The sequence below is a fragment of the Coturnix japonica genome, chromosome 5, assembly GCF_001577835.2.
Source record: "Coturnix japonica isolate 7356 chromosome 5, Coturnix japonica 2.1, whole genome shotgun sequence".
Taxonomy (NCBI): domain Eukaryota; kingdom Metazoa; phylum Chordata; class Aves; order Galliformes; family Phasianidae; genus Coturnix; species Coturnix japonica.
The window spans coordinates 32,519,245-32,543,844 of record NC_029520.1 but is presented as its reverse complement, the minus strand read 5'-3'; the positions used below and the strand labels follow the sequence as shown (position 1 = coordinate 32,543,844).

The window sequence follows — 24,600 nt, the reverse complement described above, 5'->3', positions numbered from 1 at the left end:
TTCTGCTAAATGGTCCAACATCACTCATTTTTAACAAGAAGCACATTGACCTTTCCAGAATGCACTCACATCTGTCCTGGGAGCCACAGATCTCTGTATACACAGCAACTCTTGTGTGAGAGTGTCAGAGTGAGCAGCAAGCACTGTGGTGTCAGCAGGAGGAGGTTTTTTTGTTTTTGTTTTTCTTCTGGTAAATGCTGCTAAGATGGTCATCCTGCTGAACTCATACCAGCCACTGTGGGCTCTGAGCCCAGACACTGAGCACAGACTGCACAGAACAGGATGTTGTCGTGTGCAGGTAATCCCACACAGATCAACTTTTCTGCATGAGTTTGGCTTTACCCTCTCAGCATGACCAGACATGGTCAAACAGAGATCACATACTGTTTCTCAGTTTCCTGTAAAATGTTTTTAATTCTCCCAACCTAAGTAGTAAGTCGGTACTTTAGGTACCACTGTACATGCTTGTATCAACACAGAAATTGACTGAGCACATGAAAACTGTTTGAAGAATTCTGAATCACACCCAAAAAGCATCATAAAAGCATGGGAAAAGCACAGCAAAAGGCTTTTTCCCACACACTAAGAAAAATTTCCCAAAGAGAATTTTCTTTCTTTTTCCAAATTCCAGGCACATTTCTAAGCACTGTGGAACTCAGAAAGCTTTCTCTTCATTTATCCCATGGCTGCAGGGATAGGATTTCTGCAGGTGAAGTTTCCTGATCGGCTCAGGCCCTCCTGATCCCTCGGTGCTGCTGGAGGTGATGGCTCCATCCCGTTAGTGCTCACGTAGGCGTGGACTTGGCTGCATTGCGGAGTCAGCTAAGATGGAAACCAGCCACTTGCTGCCGGGTTGATTTGCAGCTGGATCAATTCCCTCATCTGCCTGCACGCCCAGGGGTTGCTAATGTCCATGCCATCCCTCAGCAACCGCACGGGCTCGGATCGGTTTATGCTGATCGTAAAGCCCCACCCTGAGGCTGTTTCTTTGCTGTTCTGGCTGATTCACCCACCAAGGCAGCCCGGCCCTGGAGCCTCCACAGTCCTGTTCCTTGCATTGTTTGATGCTGGTGCTTTTCACAGTCATTCAAAGAAGGGGCATTTATCTTCATCTGATAGAAAGGTGGCCGTCAGTCACATAACTGCCAGTAAACCAAAAGGGGATAATGAACCGCTTCATTCCTAGTGCAGCATAATTGCACTGTTATTTTCACATGTGAAGGGCACGATGCTGCGGAAGCCCGATTCCCGTGGAAATGATGGCTACGGATGAAGGTCAGGGACGAGGCAGCCAGAGGTTTTGCTGCCTTGCTCTCTGCGCGTCCTTTTGAATTCTGCACGCGTGAACAAAGCCACGCTGCCCTCGGCGAACCGAGCACAGGAAGCAGCGTGTAGAAGGGAGCTCGGGGAGCGACGCGTCAATCAGAGAGGAGAAAGGCGAACGCACAGCGACAGGACAGCAGCACCCAGCTGCCGCCCCCCCGGCACAGCGGCACAGGGGAGGGGCCGTTGGGGCTCGATCCGCCCGCACCCACCGCTCCCTCGCGAGAGGCGCCGCCGCCCCGCCCCCGCGCTCAGCCCCGCCTCACCGCTGGGCTGCGGGCGGCCTGGCGGGGAGGGCCGGCGGCGGGAGCGCGGCGAGCAGCCATGATGGTGGGTGTCCGGGCGGCCCGGGGCGGGGGTAGGGGCCGGGTGGGCGGGTGCGGTCGGCCGGTCGCTAACCTGTGCGCTTTGTCTCTCCCCCACCCTGCCTTCCTTCCTTCCTCTCGCCCGCCGTGGCCCGCGCCCGTCGGCCCGCGCCGCCTCCTCCTCCTCTTTGCGCCCAGCAGGAAGGCTCTGACGACGGCCCAGATTTCCTCTCGGAGGAGGATCGAGGTGTGAGTAACGCGGGGTGGCACTGGGGGTGCGGGGGCGGGGTCGGCCTCCGCGCCTCGGGGTTGAGGCCTGGCGCTGGGGTGGCCTCCCCCGGGCGGGGTCCCCTTTGCGAGTGTTTTGCTGTGATTTGCCCTTGTTGCGGTCCCGCATTTCCAGGGGCAGCTGCTGGGGGCTTTTGTTGGAGAGCCGGGGCAGATTAATGTGTGCCGCCGGGGCCAATTTCACTGTGCCTCCCCTCCCCCGCGCGGCGTCGGGCAGCGGGTCTGGGGGTGTGCGGCCCTGCGTGGAATCACGGCAGCACCCTCTGCTCTCCTTAGGCCCCAGGGGTTCCCGTGGATAACAAAGAGACGTTTACATTGCAGGCTGGCATTGCTTAATAAGCTTCTTATTGAACAGAAGTTCTGTTGTCGGGAGCGGATACCAGGGTGATGTTCCTTATTGAGAAAATGCTTCTCTGACCCGCTCTTCTGGCCTCTGTTTATCGTCTCATTATATGCATTCATTTTTAACTTCCCTGTCTCAGTTAAGCAGCAAATAAGCTAATCTGGTGAGGTTCATTCAGGTCGACCTATGAGGTAGTATCTTGTGAAGGACTGGGTGAGTTAGGAGAGAAGCTGCTGTACAGAATGGCAGAGATTGGCTTGGTTGATGCTGTTTATTACAGGAGCTGTGTCCCCTCTGTTGCTAAAGACACCAAATCTGAACAACTCCATGTTGGCATACACTTGTATCATACATGGAATACTCAAGCACCAAGTGTAACATTCCGTACCTTGTGATTTTTGACTTGTAAGCATGTGGTATGAATTGAGTGTATTCTGTATATCCTTATATATAGGCAGATAATGTTAGAACAAGGGTGAGATACGTTACACTGAAAAAGGGAAGATTTAGGCCATATGCTAGGAGGACATTTTTCACTCAGAGGATGGTGAGGCACTGGCAGAGGCTGCCCAGAGAAGCTGTGGGTGCCCCATCCCTGGCATTGCTTAAGGCCAGGCTGGCTGGGGCCCTGAGCAGCCTGAGCTGGTGGGGAGCAGCCCTGTCCATGGCAGTGGTTGGGGCTGGGTGGTATTTGAGGTCCCTTCCAACTCAAGCCATTCTGTGTTCCAGTTCTTCAACCCTAGTTCAGAGGAGGTTTGAATAATATATTCCATATGTGTTTTCTTTGTTGTTTAGGAACAGGCACTGAAGTGCGTGATTAGGTTGTTTTTTATCTGGGGATGTAGATAGAATGTGTAAAACTTTCTTGATTGTGTTTTAATTTTCCCTTTGAGGCCTCAAGTAGTCAGAGTTTGCAATGTAATTTAAAAACCATTAGAAATCTTTTAGCAATCGTGTTTGTGCTGTTGGACAACTGACATCATTACAGCTGGCCAAGCACAGTCCTCTTTTTCCTTCTTTCCCTTCCCCTCGCTTCCTCTAGTATCCAATACTGAGGAATTAAGCAATGTCCTCCATTCTTCAGCTTTTGTTTCTTATTTTTAGTTCTTTTTTTCCCCCCCCTTTACACTGCTCTGTAAATCCCCGGGCTTAAAACATTGGCTATTATCTGCATTATTTGGATTGTGATACAGAAAACCTAATCAGAAGCAACACTAGCAGAGTGTTCACCAATAGGTTTGTTGTGCTCTTATCTTCACAACGCTAACGTTTTCCTTAGCAGTAATAAAAATAAACAGCTTTTCTTAGAGCTTTTTCCTGGTTCTGATTTGTTGCCTTCCTCTGTGATTAGAAAATGGTCAGTCAAATCTTTATTTGAAAGCGTGAATTACAATTTCTGGTTAATTAGCTTTTTGTTTTGGAAACGGGTATTATTTCCTCTATAATTCGGAGATTAACAACTGTACTTTTAACTCTTCAGTATGGGGTTGGTCAGCTATAGTTGTGTTCAGTGTGAGGATGATGGGATGAGAGGAAAGCTGGAATTTATGCTGATGCCACATAAAACAAATTCTCTTCACAATTGTGTTAGACCATATGGAATCTTTTCTGGGTGACTGTAAAATAGAGTACTGAGAATTGTCTTTGAGGAAGTAGCAGTGGGTGGTCTGTAGATGGAACTACTTATAAATAGTTCTCATGAAATGAACTTGCAGGAACTGCTTTTCTGAATCTCGCTTAGGAAGATACTATTGAGTGCACTGAGAGTAACTCAGTTCCTGGTTGTGTTTTGTTGTGTGATCTCTCTAATGTAAACAACAAGCGTTTTAAAAGCGTGGTATAGTATTGCTCTACTAGAACTGTTTTGTGTATTTCATATCTGTATATACCTCAGCTTACTTGGATAATGCTCTTGTGTTCTCGTTTAGGGGAAGTGTGCTATGCCTTAGAACAGGTCTGTTAGAAACTTGATGTTGTGGTGAGGCTTGATGTTCCTCTGTTGTAAAGTACTGTTTGTTTCTCTCCCCTTGTGTATTTATCTGCCTGTAAAGAATCAATTGAAGAAAGGATCCTTTCTCTCTAACCCTTTTGAAAGCTAAGGGCGGTGTAGTTAGTTACTGTTGTTAAAGGATGACATTGCCTAGGAATGTAAAGTTTGCTTGTTTTCCTTGTCTTTAGCAGCTTCTTTTCATTATCATATGAATCCTAATTGGTCCTTAAACAAGTACTTAGGTGCCAAATCTTCAATTGCACTGCATTCTCTTAGTACTGTAAGGTTAGCCCTGTGTTTGGCTTCTGGCGTTTTCTAGACTTCAAATAAAAAAGGGACTTCGTTTGTATTGCATAGGAAACTGCAAAGCAGCTGAATTAACTTAGCTTATGTTTTGTGTAAGCATTCAGCATAAGTGTAGGGCATGTATCTAAGCATAGAATGGTTTTGCTGTGCTGTAATGGATCGAGGGACTTGTCCCACCCGTATTTCTTTCCAGAATGTGAAATAGTTTCGTTTTGGTCCAAATCAAACTTTGGAGAACTTTGTAGCATTTTGTTTCTGTTTCCTGCGGTGTTCGTGGCTCAGAAGCTGTCAGTTGGTGGCTGCTTTCTTTTGGAGCAGTGATGAAGAGATCGCTTAAATTTGTTTTGTGACGATGTTGTGATTTTAATTCCCAGTAATACAATATGAACCGTTGTGTCATATGAATAAATTTAAAGTCTTTCAACTTTGTGATTGTCTTCGACACCTTTCATTGAATGCTTCATTACCATTGCAGATGAAAACGTTCCCTGTTGGCAGTCAGGCTGCATAGCATAATTTAACATGTGATTAAACTCTTCAGGATCATTACAAACTTAGTTCAAATCAAACAATTAGTCTTTTAAAAATGTATGCTGTGAGCGGAGTTGTCATGGTTAAGGTTGTTCTTCCTTTTCATTGTTATGACCTGTGGAAAACAACAGAACCCAACATTGGGATAATCCAGATTATTTTCTGGGAGTACTTCGCTGTTCTCATTCTGTTGGGCTGGAGAAGAGCAAGCAGTGCATCAAACAATGTAACCACTAAAAGCTTTGTTACAAGCTGGGAAATTGTGGTGTCCTGACATAAGGCAGAGTTTGGCATGTGAAATTATATTTTTCTTTCCTAAATTAAATCTAAAGGAATTTGGAAGCACAGTAGGGGCTGGGGAGATTCTGCTTCGTAGATGTGATCTGCAGCGGGTCGCTGCATGCTAATGTCACATCTTTGTGTGAGGCAGTAACCTCTGAACTTGAGAAAACAAAACAGAAATCCCTGTGTAGTATGTGGGAATGTGTCACTATGAAACAACTTCCAGCTTTGCTGTGAGGAAGAAATTCTGGTGAACCAGCCTTGCAGGGTACTCCAGGCTGTGTGATTTGGCTTAGTTTAATACAGTAGTTGTAAGCTCGAGTAGTCTGATTGCTGCTGCATAAGGAGCAGAGTTGTCTGTGCACTGAGGGCAGAATGGGAGCAGGCCACTGAAATTAACAAAAGGGTTAAGGTAGCTGCTGAGAAACAAGATGTGGTTGATGCTTCTGTCCTGATGCTTTTCCAGCATGTTGCAGAGTTCCCTTTAAAATGTGCTTGTGTGCAGCCTTTGTGCTGCACTTTTGCATTTTTGTACTTGAGTTGGACTTCAAAATGCATTCCTGAGAAATCTTGTAGGAAAAAAGTCTGCGACTTTGTATGGAAAAGCACTTTTATACCAAAGAACACGGTGTTTCTAGAAATAAATACAACATCAAAGGAAACCATTTGAGTACAAGATGAACATCGCAAGCATGACACTGAAATAATTTTTGGGGGGCAGTTGTAGAAGATTTTGGATTTGGCCTTAATAGTTGTAAAAATGTTGAGAATGTTGGTTGATCATGATTATGAAATGGTTATGGGACAAACTGCTCTAGAACAGAAGCGCGGGTCAGGTGAAGTTAGTTTCACTGAGTAGTGGTGAAGCTTTTGGTCTAGTTACTGCCAGGCGTTGCCTCTTCTAGTCAATGTGCTCACATACTTCTTTTTCTGTATTTCATTGTCTTGCTGTCTTTTTTTTGTGACTTGAAGTATTTTATGGGAGTTCAGATTTCACGTCCCATGGAAAAAAGAAAAGAAAAACCAGGGATTCCTAGTCTGATTCCCATTTCTCATGTTGTTTTTTGAGAATTTATCTTACTTTTTCAGAAAAAAATACGTCCAGAGGGACTTAGCTCTGTGAAGTTCAGAGGATTTGTTTGGTTTTGATTGTTTTTTGTTTAGCACTTTTGATCTATCATGGGGCATTTTAAACAAAAGAACAGTGTAAGACAACATGAACAAACTGGCTCTTTAGTAGCTCTTCCTTCTTTGAAATATAGGACCATTTTTTTTTTCTTAAAGGAGCCTTTATGACTGTTAGTTCTTAATTACCTTTGCATGATGCTGGTTGTCATTTGAGCATGCGTAGGAGAAGTGATAGGGGTGGAGTAGAAAAATGAAGGCAGAAGCTTACTGGAATTGCTGCTGTTTGTATGTGTACTTTGTCTTGACCATCTCAGTTTCTAGCACATGAACAATATGCAGAAATGGTATGCTAACAGGGAATTCAAGCAAGGAAATATATATGGTCATGTGTGCAATAAGGCATACTACAGTTGTGTGGCTTTTTTTTTTTTTTCCTGCTGGAAATGATTATTTAATATTGCTTTTAAAAATGAATTATTTTCAGTCTTCTAAACGTGTTCATCACTTTGGATTATCAAGGGAAGTATGAGGGAAATACAATTAACATATGTCTTTATGTTTAGCTTATATATGTATGTATGTACTTAAGCTAAATAGGTTCTTTCTCTTTGTTTAGCTTAGGGCAATAAATGTCGATCTCCAGACTGATGCTGCTCTGCAAGTGGATATCTCAGATGCACTCAGTGAGAGGGACAAAGTGAAATTCACTGTCCATACAAAGGTAAAAGCCTGGGTTTGTGCACTGAATGTTTTCTTGACTATAAGAAAGCGAGCTTGCTTAAACTGTGATTATGAAGCAGGTGTGAAATGTTCCAAAGGAGATGATGAGAGAACAGTATTATCTCATGTTTAAGTGACCACGTAGCAATGGTGCTCAAGGAAATGATGACAAAAAATAGAAGCTAAAAAAATAAGAAAATCTGGAATAAAGTACCATTCTTGTTTTGCACTGATGTGCTATCATATGATTCCTATGCTTATTAAACAGCCTATTTGTAGGTAGAATCTTTGATACACCTCAGTCTTATCTATCTATCTATCTATCTATCTATCTATTTATTTTCCCGCTTAGGCTGGTTGTGGTTTCAGATTCTAAAAATACATTTCATAATGGAATTATATTCAGGAGTCATTTTTAGTTGCAGCTTGTATCGACTTGGTAAATTTGTTGGTTTACTGAGTGCAGAATCACAGAATCATTGAGGCTGAAGAAGGTCTCTTGAGATCGTTTAGTCCCTTCTCTCCCTGCTTCCACCATCACCTGAGAGTAAAGCAGAGCAGGTTGCTCAAGGTTTGTGCAATTGAGTTTTGAATGTCTTCAAGGGTGAAGACTGCACAGTTTCTTTGGACAAACCATTCCAATTGTTTGATGCACTAATTGAGGTGGGAGTAATTATTGCTGTATGAACTTTAGGTAAAATACTTATCTAGATGCTAGAGTTGTTATTATTATTTTACAGGGAAATACTTTGATATTCCTTCAGGGTTCTTTTAATATACTAATTAAAAACTGTTTATTGTTGTTGTTCCATAACTCTTCTTCCTTTTCCCTTTCCAGAGTTCCTTACCAAATTTCAAACAGAGTGAATTTTCTGTTGTTCGGCAACATGAAGAGTTTATTTGGCTTCATGATTCCTTTGTGGAGAACGAGGACTATGCTGGCTATATTGTAAGTATGGCAGTTCCTTTGTTTTGTGTGTCCTGGTTTCTGTGGACATGAGAAGTACTCAGGGCTGCTTTTACATCTGATGGAAACAGCAGGTGTTCGTTCCTACTAAAATGAGATCAGATGCTTTACTACTTCATTTTATGCAATTACACAAAATTAATGTTTGAAGCAAGCTTGGAGGAAAATCACTGTGGTTGTCGTTTTCTTTTATTACTGAGGAGCAAGCAGCTTAATCTATATCCTAGCATATTTTTATTCTACAGCATTGAAGTGTGGAAGACTATAACTTGGTAATATTGTTTTTGTAAGCTAATGTTTAACTTAGTTGAGAGGTTCATGTTGCCTTTGTTTTATCTGAGATGGTAGAGTGCAGTAACTGAATGCTCTTAATTAGGCTTTTTCAGTTTCTGTTTTGAAGATCAGAATCATTTTACCATAAAACAGTTTGAGGGGGGGAAAGAAAAGCCCACGCTGAAAACCATCTAGAAAGACAGAGCACATTAATATGTAAATTAACAACTTAATGTTTTATTGTTTATTTCATGCATCCAGGGAAGATTTGCCCTCAAAATAGTCACCTTATGATGCAGTGCCTATTAAAAATGGATGCTGCTGTTCATGCTTTAATTATGGATAGAAATACTTACTATCCTGTTGTGAAAGTTAGGTATTCATGTGTGGGTGAGAGGGTCTACTGATTCAGTTGGTAAATGTGTATTTCTAATTGACTAATGGCTACAATTATGATAATCTGTGATGTGTCATACTATTCTTGAGCTAGTCTTTTTTAGTAAGAAGAGCTGTTGGGAGTGACTGGGCTTTGATCTCTAGTAATTAGCTTTCAACAATTGCCTGAGTAAATTCTGGATTTTACTAGTTCTGTAATGCGTTCGTGTAATGGACAAATAGAAGCTTACTTAATTTTCAGCACATTTTAGCTTTATTTGTTCAGTTTCTCTTTATTCATAGCAATTCAGGATCAGTTTGTCTTCAGTGTTTTCTCTTTCAGTACTGTTATGATAGTAACCTACGGATTTGTTTGTTATGTACTTTGTTATTTCAACAGATATATCTTTAACATCAGCAGTGCTACAAGAAAAAACTGGCTCCTGCAGACAATACAGAATGTGGGGTTTTTTGATTTAATAATTTTGAGAGTTATCAGTGGTGTGAAAGAAACTGTACAATTCTTTGTCTTTCAACAAGAAACAATCCATACTATACTTATAAAAGAACAATTCTGAGTTTTAATTCCTTGCATTGGGAAAACTAGGTATTGCTTGAATTCTGTTGTAGGTAAGCTATGGCAGCTCTTGAGTAATCTTCAAGGACATTTGGTGAAAGTTGGCACACTAATTCCAAACACCTAACTCATTCATAAGAGAATTTAAATGTAAATGCTTTCATGAATGACAAAAGAGAGAGCTATATATTAACAAGCTGCAGGCAGACTTTTCAGTCAGAAAATATCTGTTCAGTAAAGGAACAATTTAATTAAAAAAATTTATTTGTTTTTAGATTCCACCAGCGCCACCCAGGCCCGACTTCGATGCCTCAAGGGAGAAATTGCAGAAGCTGGGAGAAGGAGAAGGATCGATGACTAAAGAAGAATTCACCAAGATGAAACAAGAACTGGAGGCGTATGTAGTCTTCATTACTACCTTTTCTTTTTTTCCCTTTAAATTTTAGTGCTGTTCGCTGTCCTGTGTTTCTGATTTCACTGCAGTGGTTCTCTGTGAGATAAAAGCTTGAGAATCAAGTTGCTACATAACCAAGGTTATCTTAGTGATCATGATCAGAGCCATTAGGAAAATTGTAGAAATCATTGCTTAGAAATTACAACTGTTTCACAGATGTGCTTCTGAAACAGGAAGAAAGTCAGCTTGTTCTTGAAAATTCTTTTGTAAGTAAAAGAAAAAATCCAACAACATGGTTAGATCCTTTTCTTTACAGAACACTTGGAAAGGGAGGAGAAGGTAGCCCATGTCTTTTTTATTTCTGGTGTTCCCCATTCTATAAACGTAACAAAAAATAAGTTCTGTGCATAAAGTGATTGAACTAGGGATTTTTGCGTGTGGTTGGTATTGTAAACGTGGTAGATGCCAGCCTTCTGTTCCCTAAGAAATTCAGCAATTGCTAGAAGATCTTTTTTTTTTTTCTTGAAACTTTTTTTTTTTTTTCCACAATGAGAATGTACTTCATGAAAATAGTATCTTCACATACTGTCAATTTAGCGTGTATTGAAACATTAGAACTAAGTCTTCTTGTTCTATGCTGAGTTACACAGTAAAGTTTCTCCTGGCTCCTTTCACTTTCCTTGTCATGCACTCACTTCTTTGATCTTTTTTCCTGTCACTGGTTTCAGTTTTCAAGTGTATATTTACACTGCTTCTAGACTGCTATCAAGAGCTCTGAATTGGCAAGAGAAGCACATAGAACTCTTAGAAACTGATGTTTTGTCTCCAAACGTCAGCAGCTGTGAGCAAATATCTTAAAACTCTGTGTTAGCGTTGCATACAATGTAATTTATTGCAGAGTAGATATACACTTCATATACAGAGAACTGGAAATTAGTAAAACACTACATTTTAAAGAATCTGGTTTTCCAGCGGCCCTGATCATGATTCTCTTGTGGTCTGGTTAGGGGTTGGATAACACAGAAAACTTTGGGTTTCTTCTACTGCCACCTCCATCCTCTGCATCCTCCTTTTTTGTCTTCACTGAGTGACTACTACTCTCACTGAGATCAAACATCTCCCAACACTGGCCCTGCTGGTTTGCTGGTATGTAAATCTTAACCTCCTCGCACATAGTGGAAGCAAAAGTGTTATTTCACTGTTTGACCTCAGAATGGGGAAAAGAGCCCATTCTTGTTTATAGAGAAGTTACATCTTACTGATTGAATTTGGAGAGCAAAAAGAATTGTAGAAAACTTGTATTAATAAGAACGCCATCCTCTTAATTAAATCACAAATGAATATTTCCTTTAAAGTTGAGTTGGTTGATCTGAGCAACTACACAACTGTAAAGGTTAAATTTGATTGTTTTGGTTGTACTTACCAAAGGCAGCACTTAATTTCACTTTTAGAACCACAGTGAAGCAAGACATCCACGTAAACTTCAGCCTAAAAAGGCTAAGTACTTTGTCATGGAATAAGAGGCTACTATTTAAAGAACTATCCAAAAGATATGAATGTTTAAGTAAGGAAGGAGGGTGCAAATAGGCAAGGGGATGGAGATGGGGAGGAAGGAAATTGCGCGTCTGCTGTCTACTAATGTATCTCAATTTCTTGACTTTTGTGAAGGCAGTGAAAGGACACAATTGAAATTACACTTGCAGCAAACCCATCTGTGTTAGTCTTAAAAACTGGATTGTATTTGAATCTTCTTTAAAAATCTATCAGTAATATGTTATGGCTTCAAATTTCCCCCTTGTATTAACATTATACTATTTGTTTTTATATGTGTCTATATATTTATATTAAAGTATCAGAATATTAACCTCTTTGTCAGCTTAAATTGTATGCCTTTACTGAGGATCTCTTAGAGCTTCTCAGTGGGCTTATCTCAGATTTTATTGCTTCAAGTGAAATTCTTAGTCCGTCTTGTTTTTTTATTTTCAGTGAATATTTGGCAATATTCAAGAAGACAGTTGCAATGCATGAAGTGTTCTTGTGTCGTGTGGCAGCACACCCTATTTTGAGAAAGGATTTAAATTTCCATGTCTTCTTGGAATATAATCAGGATGTGAGTATTGAAAGCTAAATTGTTGGCAAGAAAAATCAAGACGTACTTTTATGGTGGTGTGGAAAATTGATTAAGAAAGCATTACCTCCTGGAGCGAATTGCATCAGTTCCTTCATACTGGACGTATTTGTATTTTAAGTTACAAATTCATTTTTGTCCGTAGGAGTTCATTCTGCTTCCGCCTGGGCAACCAAATACTCTAGTGTCAGAATGAAAAATACTAATGGGAATCTATTATGTTTTGGATTAAAAAGATTAGCTTTGGATGGTGATTTCACATGGTGTTATACTTGCCTGTTCCTTGACTAAAACTTGGAGTGGGGTGTGGAGTTGGTGTAACAAAAACAGGTGATAATTTTTTTAGGATTTAGAACAATGGTTTAAATTCTGTTGCTTACAAAACCAGAGGGTTTCTCCTGAAGCATTATGATAAAGAAAGCTCCTCCTCCTCTCTCCTCCCCACCCCCCCTTTTTTTAAAAATAATTTCTATGAGGCTTTACAATTTTTTCTGGATACTTCACTTTTGTGTATCTCCATGTGTTATATACTGAGTTGCCTTCGGATCTTGAGCTGATTGAAAGGAATCTGAGTTCATAGCAGCTGCATGGTGTTAGAGTTGGTTGGTTTCTCATTCTGAAAATGTATTTTAGTTGCTTTTTTAAAACTGCAGAAATCAACATTGAATGTTGAAGCAGAAATCATGACAAAAATTGGTTCAACTGAGTATGTACTTACCTTCAAAATGTGTTAGAGAAGGTCCTCATATTGCTTGACTTGGAAATGCCAGCTTTTTAAGGAACTCAATTTTCTTAAACTTGATCAACTTAGATGGACAGGAGAGAGAAGTGTGAGTGGGCTGAAACCAACATTATCTTCAGTGCAGTGAGGGATAAATGTTTCTCTAGTTTTTCAAAGTGAGGGACTTGTCATTCTACGCTTAGAAGAGCAAAATCAGGTAATAAAAGCTTAACTCAAATTATGCTATTCATGGTAAATACTGTATTATTGATAACTGACATGTATATGTCATTAATTTGTTATCATCTATATTTGCTAGAATATTGCTGAACTGTAATGGAAGAATATTATAAAGGACGGTAGTAAATCAGAGTAGTCTGTTAGTGTGGGCACATGGTGCTTTATTTCCTTTAATGCGGAGCTTGGTCAAGCAGGAAAACTGGTTTAGAAGCAGCAAGCTTTGCTATGTCTTTTTATATTAAAAAAAAAAAAAAAGCTTCTGTTGCCTCCAGCAAATGAAATAATTTGATATATGAATTTGTTCTTTCAGTTGAGTGTTCGTGGGAAAAATAAGAAAGAGAAACTGGAAGACTTCTTTAAAAATATGGTTAAATCAGCAGACGGTGTCATTGTTTCAGGAGTAAAGGTAATTGCCACTTAATGTATCAAGATTAGAAATGTATTAACATTGCCTTTCTCTTTCAGTGTTTCCTAATGTTGAAATAATGTTTTTATAACTAAAATTCTACAGAAGCTCTTGGTCTTTTTTTCTGGTATTAACTTTCCATTTGGAAGCAAATTAAGGCAGCTGAAGTTCCTAGTCATAAAATGTTGAATTTCAAATTTACTGGACAGAGGATATAACCATGGATTAATTATGAGACAGGAAAAAAAGAATATAAGGTTCAAATAATCAGCAGTGGTTACTCAAAAAGCACATTGTTCAAAGCCTGTGTTGTAGTCTATTAGGTGTTATTGAATATCTGTTTTAGAGTCTTAGTTGAAGCTGCATATCTTAAATGGTAATACAATAGCAATTTAAATTTACCTACATTTACGAACTTGAAAGAAATCTGTCATAAAGGTCAGTGCTGTAAGTTTGTATTGTCTGTATTGTGACTATTGCATTTGCACAATTGAGTATTTTACTACCCCATCCTACCTTGTTCTTGGTTAGTGTCCTTGATTAAGTACTTGACATTTACCCTGTATTTCTATCAACAAAGTGGTAGGTAGTAGCAAACTGATTTCCTTTGTTTCAGGTTTAGTTACTTAGACCTTTGAAATATTTGTTGCAAATTTGTAATAAAGCACAAGATCACTATTAAATAAGTAAGGAGGAAAACAGTTTACATAAATGATGTTTTAGATAAAAATAGATTTCATTTCATGTCACAGCACCAGAAGTATATTCACATTTTCTCAGTATAATTTGCACTGTACAGAATGAATGAGATCTGAGGGTTTTTCTAAATTGTCTTTTCTTTTTTTCTTTCCAGGATGTGGATGATTTCTTTGAACACGAAAGGACATTCCTTGTAGAATACCACAACCGAGTCAAAGATGCCTCTGCCAAATCCGATAAAATGACAAGATCACATAAAAGTGAGTTCTTTATTCAGAAGGAGAGCTGTGATAGAGTGCACGGCTGTGATTTGTGAGGAGCGATAGTTTTTACAAGAAAAGGTGAATTTCTCCAAGCATAGTCTTCTGGTAGTGAGAAACAAAGTTTAATATTATTTTCAAAGTTTAGCCTTTGCTGTGACAGTCTGGATGGATTATGAACAGCATGTTTCAGTGCTGAAGATCTCTTCAGTCCCTTTGGAGTGAAATAAAATTTTATATAGTTTTTTTTTCCTTGAAGTCTGATTCCTAGTCTTTAAATTGTGAAGTGGGTAATAGAGCATTACCTGTGACTTTACTCCTAATGAGGTTGCTCTTAATTAAGCTTGTGGTTATCAGAATGCTGTTTCATAGCACACTAGGCATTGCACTGACTTACTGAGTGGCAAACTCCTGTTTGGACTGTTAGTTTTAGCCTGGAAAGTCTGGTTTCCATTTTTTAGCCTTCTAGAGTGGGAATTGGAATTTGTATTCAGTAACTTGGTTTGCAAGATTCCTTTTGTTACTGAGGTTTGATTCTCTGATTAGTTGTTGATTTTTCTTCCGAAGCTGAATGCTAGTTAATGTCTTTTTTTTTCTTTCTTTTTTTTTTTTTTTAAGCTGTAGATAATGTCCTCAATTGCATTATGCCAATTGGGATAAAATAGGAAGCCTTTGGTTTAGGAATGTATAACTGTTTTGAGAATCTATGAAAAACTTGACTTTCATTGCCCTTTATTTCAGTTTTTCAGACTCAAATCCTATATGTTTATTGGCAACTTCTATGAAACAGCACTGCGTACTGTCATAACTTGGGAAGCTTATTTTGGAAATGGGCCTTTTATAGTTCATTGATAACTTGCCCGTGATCTACAGGGAACTTCAGAGCTTTCAGAGTGACTGTCTTTCTACTTCCATCAGAAAATGTATTTGATGTTTAAGTGTGAAATATAGTTGATGTTAATGGTTACCTTATACCCTTTTTCACTGTGACCAGCTACAATAATTAGCTTGGGATGTATGGAGAAATGAATTGAATAGATGGTGACCCACTCAATCTTTTGAACAAAAGTCAAAACTTAATGGTGAGAATTGCTTCTGAAGAATCAAAAAATAATTGATTTAAACTTTGTTTTATGTTTTGGGGTAGTTCATCCAGGAACTTCACAAATGTAAGCATTTCTGTTAACAGCAATAACAAGAAACAAATGTATTTCATTGCTTGGATCTTGAGTTCATACTAAAAGTTTTGAAAGAAGCAATCTGTGTAGCAATATCTCACTAGTCAGATTAGGCAGCCTTCTTTACAAACTCTGCTTCTGATCTTCTTGTTTAAAGTGCTTTAAATCCAGTTCCTCTTCAACTGGTAACCAATTGTTGATGGGGAAGGGTTTCCTGAAAATTAAACATATGCGAAAAAAGATGTGTATACAGTACAGTATTTTGGTAGTTCAGAGTTGATATTTGGTGTAATGCCATAAAGCACACGGATTTTTCTTTCTTTTTTTTTTTTTTTCTTTCAAATAGCTCTGGAGTTCAGATTTGAATTTAAATTTGAACATCAACTATTGAATCTGTAAATTTAAAAGATAAAACGATAAAACCTAACATTGTTGCACAATAAACATACTCGGCATGTGCTACTTGTATTGAATATCCCTAGATAAATTACAGTCTTTGCAATTTGGTAAGAGAGCCACGTTTGTTGTGTGAAGTTCTTAATACATGACATAAATTTTATTCCTGTTTTTGTATTAAGGCGTGCTCCTTGTAGGAGGAAAAACAAAACAAACAAACCCAGAACACTCTTGAAGAAATAAAGGAACTTGATTTCCAGAAAGGAGAGAAATTAAATAGTAAAACTAGTGCTTGCTTTTTTCCTAGATGTGGCGGATGACTATAATAGAATTGGTTCTTCATTATATGCATTAGGAACACAGGACTCCACAGATATATGCAAGTAAGATTTTGTTAATAGCTTATGGGGGAATTTGCTAAGTAGCAGTCTTAATGATGACCTGCTGAGTTGGTAGCACTCTTGCTGTGAGAAGAACAGAATTTATTGCAGATATATCCTGTTAAGAGATTTTCTTGACTAGCATTTCTGTTCTGTAACATGAGACTGCACTAATATTATTGCTTTAATAATTTCCTGGGAAAGATGCTATTGTTTTCTGTAGTTTGTAGACAATGATACCAAGAGGAAGAGCCCTCACAGAACAGGCAAAGCCTCAACTCTCACTTTTTTGATTATTTTTTTTTAAAATAAATGTATGAAGTGCTTCAGTGTATGCAACAAGGGCATATCACAGGTCTGAACGTACAGGTTTTTTGGATGTTCCTGTAACAGCATCTTGAAAGACACCCTTGCTGTTCTGGATACTTATTTACTGCCTTCAGGAAAGTAAAGGAATGGAAATTCCAAAACCTTAGAAAATAGCAGGAAGTTTCTCTGTATGGATATTTGTCTTTCACTCTTTCAGTGGTTTGCTTGAATGTGAACTGTTTGGTGTATCTGAAAGTAAAAATTAACTAGCTAAAGATGTTAGTTAATGCTTGTGAACATTTACTAGTGTTCAGTAGATGAATGTATAGGAAAGGTGACTTATTTTTTTGTCAATTTACCTGATTTATAATTATATACATCCACATGTTGTGGTACCTTACAGATTACTGTAATGATTATAAACAACTACTTAGTTTATAATAATGAGATCTGATGTAGTCTGTCACAGTCTGTCAGGAATTATATCTGTCTCCTTTCAAAATGAAACAGCTATAATTCAGTCTGCTGTTACACACTGCTGTTACCGGCTGCTGATAGACACTAAATGTGTGTATCATCTCCTGTGATGAAGGTGTGCCATGCTTTTCAAGCTTACTGAATTACAAGTAGGGCATGCATCATGTTTATTGTTTAGAGAAAAGTAATGAAGGAGAGCTGGTAACTGTGTAGGACTGTTAACCAGGATGGTGGTATTTCAGGTTTAATTTGTGGAAGTTAAAGGATCTCTGAGGAACTGTTTAATTATTCTCTAGTAAAATCCATCCCTACATTACACTTAATCTCTTACCTTTTCAAAAATTGTACAATTCCCAGATGTTTGAAGTACTGCAGTTTGAAACTCTTAATGTTCTTTGGATTCTGTAAATGACAATTATAGGCACCACATTTAAAGTCTACATTGCCATGTGCATGTATATTTTGATTTATAGAAAGCTGATTAGACTGTTCAAGTTAATATTGTAATGTGAGCTCTTTCCTTCCTACAGGTTCTTCCTGAAAGTATCAGAATTATTTGATAAAACAAGGGTATGTATCTCAAAACCCTTTTAGATATATTCTTTGTACCTATCTTTGCAGCAAAATTAGGATATTTTGTATCAATTATGCATTAGGATGGGGTTGTTTTATGGTTATTGTGATATTGAATATGTAAGCAGCGTGCAATAGGGAATGAAAAGACATACATTTTCAGTCATCTGTTTGGAGAATGATTGGTCTTTAGTAGTACTCGGTCTACTACATTTTTGGTAGTCTTCCTGTCTTCTGCGTAATAAGCTAGTAAAGGTGCTGTGCCTCTGAAATGCTTAGACTGCTTTTCATACTTGGTATTGGTTATCACAGAACTTATTAAGGAAAAAAAGAAATGTAATCCTTAATTAAAAAAGAAAAAAGTGTTCATGTTGCTTGTTTCTGATCTTAAGACCTGTTTATGCAAGTGCATGTTGCAGACTAGGAAATGTTTCTAGTGAAAAGTGTTACACTTTAAAAAAACAGTTGTATCCACATCAATAGGTACTTAGAAGGAAATCCTGAAATTACTTGCTTTGACCTCAAATGTTACCTTTGAGAATTCTTTAATTTAAAAATAAGATTTAAAAAATGCATTTACACACTTGAAATTCACAGACATGTCTGTTTTAAGTGCAGTCATGCAACATATACCTTTTACAAAGTAGTATTTTGAACTGTTTAGTGCAGTTCAGTTACGTAGCTGATCTACTAAAGGGCCTTAAAATTTGTTTTCATTTGATTTTGAAAACTACACTTCTTGTACAACTCTTTATAACACATAAGTCTTTGTTTCTCTTCTATATTTTTTCCTAGTGTATAATAATAAAAATAGGAATTGGGAATAATGCTTTTTTTGTTCAGAATGGAAAGCCAGTTGTCACATCTTAATATCAAAGACTAATACAATTTCTCTTTATGCACATTTAAGTATTGTATCACAAATGCATGATTAACTTTTGAAGAAGACAATGCCTTGCACTGCTGCATAGTTCATATTGTATTTACATCATACAAATATATATTCCTGATATCTAGATGTTTAAATCAGTGTTTTTACTTACTGTTTTTTTCCAGAAAATAGAGGCCCGGGTATCTGCTGATGAAGATCTTAAACTTTCTGATCTTCTGAAATACTACTTAAGGGAATCTCAAGCTGCTAAGGTAAACTTATGTTTTCTGTTTGGTGGACTGGTGTCCCTTTTTTAAGAAAGGGTGGATGGGGGGAGAAATACGCTGATTTTCTTAAACTGAGAGGTTGAAATAATACTACCTCTAGCCTGTTATTTTTCCTTCAACTGTGAAAGTTTTTTTTCTGTTTTTTATAAGGAATAGAAGTGCAGTTGTTTGGGCTGTGTGAACCACTTGTCAAGGCTAAAACATGCAGTATAACTGAAAACAGTAGAAGAGCGTTTGATAAATTTTTCAAGCTGTAGACTGCAAGCAGATTTGTTTTGTTCATTTTAATATTGAAGATGAATACTCCAGGTTCTCTGCAAGCGCTGATACAAAAATGTGGGCAGATTGGATATTTTGTACCTGGAGACTCATTCTTAATGTGGCTTGATATAAGATGATTAAGTAGTAGAATATGGAAGCATTTGACAGAAAGTGTCTGTATTTAGATCACAGCAATAACTGTTGCACAAAAAAAGAATACTGCTCTTTCTTAAGCCCTGTTTGTATTTCTGATCTGTAATCTAAATATAGTTTGTTTCTAATCTAAAAAGCTGTTAAATTTCCCGTGATTGCCTTCTCTTAGACTTTTTGCAGTATCATCTAAGCCATCTGGTGCTGGCTTCTGTCAGACAAGATGCAGACCAAACAGTATTAAATTGGATGTCTGATCCAGTATGGATGTTCCCATGACTTGCAGGATGAAATACAGTGAAGGAAAATAATTTAGTTAAATATACAGAAAGAAAGGTTAATTTTAATCTAATTTTCTTTATTACTTTGCATATGCTAAAATGTTTGAGTACGTTAGTGTAAACTCTGTATGGCCTTTATACTTCATAGGATCTCCTGTATAGAAGATCTAGGTCACTAGTGGATTATGAAAATGCTAATAAGGCATTGGATAAAGCAAGAGCGAAAAACAAAGATGTGCTGCAAGCTGAAACTACTCAGCAGATATGCTGTCAGAAATTTGAGAAAATATCTGAATCGGCAAAACAAGGTATTTGGGTAGCTTTTCATCCTGTGTTACTACTTGAAAATAATGGATTTCAAGTTTCTATTAATGAGAATAAGTTTTTGTTCTGCATTTCCTAAACAAGGGCGTTATTTTTTTAATTAGCATTTATTTATTTTGAGCAGTTCAAATGATATTTTCCTTTGGTTCTGATAGCTTCATCAGTCAATAATATCAATGTCGTAATTGCTTGGCAGAGCAAAGTCTAAGTGCAGATTATTTTTTACCCCTCTTATATGCTGCATAGGCGAGGATATAAAAGGATAATTGCAACAGTGATTCTAAAAAAGGAGGGGTTATGAAATGAGGTTTTACTAAGGATGTGGGGTTACAGTAACTGTGAAGGAAAGCAGTATTATTTACATATTGGCCTCTTTCCTGGAACCGTACTCCTTTTTAGGCTAAGATTGTTGGGGGTAAGTAGTCATCTGACTCATTTGGGACAGATTCGTACAAGGCTTGTCTGTCTTTATCAGTTAAAGGAATTGTTTGACCCTGTAAATCTGGCTCATTATTCTTCTAGATGAGACATCACCGACCTCTTTCTTCTTGACGGAAAATCAGTTAACAGTTGGGGGTGCTTGCAATAATACTATTAATGAATCTAATCTTATTTTATATAGAATTGATAGACTTCAAGACAAGAAGAGTTGCAGCATTCAGAAAAAATTTAGTGGAACTAGCAGAACTGGAATTAAAGCATGCTAAGGTAATTATGGTCCATTTTTTGGCCTTTATTTCAACTGGTTTTAAGCATTTAAATGCTTGAATAACCAAAATGTCTGTGTTAGTTTTGTGTGATACACACTCTTACATTCAGGGAGGGGAGTTTGATGATGAGCATCTTCCAGACAGGTAGACTTTCTATAGGTTTCTTAAATAATGAGAATAATATAGGTAAAATATATGTGAGGGTTTGGGAGGAACTGTCTTTGGAAAACTGGTCTGCTTGAAGACCATGATGTAAAAAAATACCAAAAAAAAGCTTGTTGCCTTTCTACAACAGATGTTTGTTCGGAATTGTCAGAAGAAGGAAGTGAAATCCACAGCTAAGGGATTTGGTTAAATGCTTTGTCAGAAGTCCTTTATAACCTGCTTCTGTCACCACAGTCTACCGATAACTGTAATTCTTAGTGCTCAGGAATCTGAGTTGGCAAGAAATACTTTCCTGATTGTAAAACTGGAGGACTTTTGAGCTATGCTGCCACAAGTATATAAAATGTTGCAGCTAGGAAGAGCAATGGTGTCTCTGTTGTCCTTCATTTACCACAATTTAAATAAGGTTATTGTTACGAACTTTGTAAACTTAATGAAAACGAATGGTGTGCCTGCATGTCAGTAGGCTATCATAGTGAAACTGGAAGTGACTGAGAACCTTTTTGTGCTACGTAATGACCTGTGAGCTGCAAATTATTTCATGCTCCTGCTGAACTGTAAAGAGATAGGCAAAAGATTACTTGTCACACTTTTGCTATCGATGACAGGCATGCAGTGCAGAAGTACTTCAACCTGAAAAAGAAATCCATTCCATTAATGACTTCGTTACTAGCTAATAATCAACTGTTACAATTACAATAGAGCCCTTAGATTTATGAACTCTATATGCCTCAAGGATAGGCCACCAGGTCTCCATACATCTCCTGTATATCAAGTTCAGTAGACCTAAGTAGAAGTCTGCTGTTTTAATGTTGTTAGTTGCTTACTATAGATTATAAAAACCTTATTAGAGGAGAGAGCTATGATTTCTGACCTTTTCAGACAGAGAAACAAGTGTCCTTTTGCATATCTACCACTGGCCACTTGGTAGACTTTCAACTGTGAAAAAGTATGAATTACAGATTCTTCCGTAGTTGTGTGGACAATTTATCAAGGATGTGCAAATTACAGCTTCTGATACTGATTAATTACAGGTTTGTGTGGTTTTGTTTTTTTTTGGAGACTTGCTTTTAGGTTGTTTTTTGGAGGATTTTGTTTTAAAAGGTAGCAGTTTCTCCGATGTTTAGAGCTGGGCAGTCAGAGAGGTTTGTCCTCATGTTTTGCCTGAATCTGATAGGAATTACACTTTAACAGTTAATAATCTAATATTATTTCTTACAGAGAAGTTTCACATTGGGGAACAAATCTAGTTACAGCTATTTAAGAGTGAACAGACAGTTACGTAAAGTAATCTGAGTATTAATGAATGCACAAAACAATGTGAGCGCTGCTATTTTTCTCCTGGCTTCCCAGCAGTTCACCACTTGGCAGTGGTAGCTTTTTAACTGCTAGCTCTGTAAATTCAATTATAAATCTGACAGTCAACTTGGTAGAGTCAGAACGCTTTAAATATGATATAAAAACTGACATACAAAACCTCTATATTTGGAAAGAAGAGCAGAACTTGCCTGTAGAGGTAAAACCTAATGTTCTGATAATGAATTTAGTCTCAGCTTAGAAACTTCTGTGGCTAAATCATGCAGCTAAGCATATAAATCTGGGGGGAGAAGTCTTTTACACAACGCCCATCCTTGAGCACTTGTTAACACTTATCAATAAAGTCAGTGTTCTTCATATATATGAATGCTTCTGTTGTGGGAATAGTACTGTAGTAACAGAGCAGTAACAACGCTGTGTAAAGAATGAAAACTTTACAGCTTTGAACTTTTTTGCTGAGACTGCTCTATATAGAACAGTTTTTATGGCCAAAGGAGATCTTTTGTGAGAACACTGTGAAAAAGACCTGGGAATGATAGTAATGCTTATTGTTGAATTTCAAGTTTAGTTCCACGGCACAGCATTCTTAAAGTCAACAAAAATAGTTTCCTTGAATATCTTCACGTATACTTAATTATATCTGTTTTTGCTTAATGATGACTGTTGTTGCTGTTTAAAAAACAAAACATTTTTTTTTGTACCATGAATGTACCAGGAAATGTGGTCATATTTTTCTGTGTCTTTACAGGGTAACTTACAGCTGCTGCAGAGCTGCCTGGCAGTGTTAAATGGTGACACATAAGCTACGCTCTGTCCTCCCGCTAACAAGGGCTGCCCTCCTGGATTTTGTTTTTGTGACTTTCAATAGGCATTTACAGTTCCCTGGGGAAATTGTTTGACAAAGTGCACATAAGCGAGCTCCTCCTTTCAAAAAGAGTTAAAACGAAGACCTGAAAGTAGCTCAAGACTATACAAAGCAACAGCTTACTTGTTATTCATGCATATTCATGTTTATTTAATCATTATATGCTTTCATTGTTCAGAAACCAAATGCTCTGTTTTTGTGAAACTAGCCAATATAATTACGTTCATGTTATGAATACTACGATACAGCTGCCAATCATTTACCTTCGTAAGTAATTTCTGAAGTTCACCATTTGAAGTACATCGTTCAAATGGCTTAACTATTACCATTAGATATTTGAATATTGTTACTATAATGCATTGTATACACACTGTCTTAGTTTTTTTCCATTTACTGATATCAAGAAACTTAATCTTTTTTTTTCAATTGTGAACATTTCTTAGAAGTTTTGAAGAACTTTGTGTAACCTTTATAACTATGATTTAAAAGGAAAAGCAAATACATTAGTATGTTTGCCTTAACTTGTAGACTAATCCAATTATTGTAAAATAAACCATGAAATCAATGATTTTTCTAAAATTATGCAGACATTGTATCATCTATAAGCTTAATATTTTCTAGTAAATCAGATAAAGTAGATTTTTCTCTGTTCATCCTGTAAAACAGGTACCAGATTGGTTTAACATGAAGTACTAGCCTGGTAATTTTTCACTTGCATTCTCAGGTTTATCCATTTGCCTCTGTTTGTGACTTTCCTATCCAGCATAGTTTTCACCTTAGTGGCTGACTTGTCATTTTCTTTGGTGGAAATGTTTTTTAAGGGAAGTAGCTGGTTTCTTTCCAGAAGGGGAAAGTAAACTGGCAGAAGGGTGTTCAGTAGAAAAAGGTAATACTGCCCCACTTCTATACAAAAGAGAAGCTTTGCTTCAGAAAACAAGTAGTAAAGGCATACCCAGTAAAGGAATGCCTGAACTGTGTCTCCTTCTGCTAACTGGATTTAGAGCTCAGGACACCTTTTGTTGTTTGAATCCACAGTCTCTTGTTTGTTGAATGCTTTCTGTCTCTCCCTTGAACCGCACGTCCTTTCCAAGAGCTGCTGTTCTCTTGTATAATCTCAGAATGTTGTAAAACTAGGCTTTACTTGATTAATCATTCATCACAGGGGGATTGCTGCTTTGTATGGGTTTGTAGCCCTTCAGCAGAGCAGCAGAATTCCAGTGAATGGCATTTTTTGATTGGAGATGCTGACCAATGTCAGTGTCAGTCTCTGTAATTACACTCTCCAGTACTGCTGCATGGAGGGCTAGGTTTATTTTCCAATAGGGTGAATTGCACAGTGTAGTAAAGCACAGCACTGCACATGGAATGCTTCTAAGACAGGGGTTCCTCAGCTTCACATGCTCTTTGCATTGAGTTGCATAGGCACAGCCTCAGACTTCTGGTTATTGGTGCCCAGTGGCTATTAGCAACTCACATCGTGTATATACTATTTTCTATTAATGGCAACCACACTAATACTGTGCTGTTCATCTTCCAAATACAAAGGTGTAATTCCTAAGGAACTCATCTATAAATAGACTATAAGGGACAAAGACTACAATGTATATACAGTTACCACAATTGTAAATATTTTAAGTAGGACTGTGGGAAACAGTTTTTAGACTAGTCCTCGTTGTTCAGTGTTAGTAGCTCATTAAATTTTTTCAATCCTCTTGGTATTGGGTCTGTCTCTTCAACCTTCAGCCCGATCCCTGCTCGGGGCATCACAGCGGGGCGGTGCTCGGTCGGGGGGGGAACGTG

The 24,600-nt window shown here is 38.0% G+C and overlaps 1 protein-coding gene across 2 annotated transcripts; it reads left to right on the top strand.

The window, feature by feature from the left end:
• Window positions 1-1,403: 1,403 nt before the first annotated feature.
• On the top strand, window positions 1,404-24,512 carry SNX6 (sorting nexin 6). Of its 2 annotated transcripts, none has more exons than XM_015864998.2 (14): window positions 1,404-1,653; window positions 1,827-1,877; window positions 7,113-7,217; window positions 8,055-8,165; window positions 9,684-9,805; window positions 11,789-11,912; window positions 13,202-13,297; window positions 14,151-14,256; window positions 16,138-16,213; window positions 17,527-17,566; window positions 18,626-18,712; window positions 19,568-19,727; window positions 20,366-20,451; window positions 22,684-24,512. In XM_015864998.2, exons 1-14 carry the CDS (start codon window positions 1,648-1,650, stop codon window positions 22,735-22,737), a joined length of 1,224 nt encoding a protein of 407 aa, XP_015720484.1. In that variant the 5' UTR covers window positions 1,404-1,647; the 3' UTR covers window positions 22,738-24,512. The 2 variants fall into 2 exon arrangements, with proteins under 2 accessions (XP_015720484.1, XP_015720485.1); XM_015864999.2 differs by having other exon boundaries at window positions 1,548-1,653; window positions 1,830-1,877.
• Window positions 24,513-24,600: the final 88 nt, after the last annotated feature.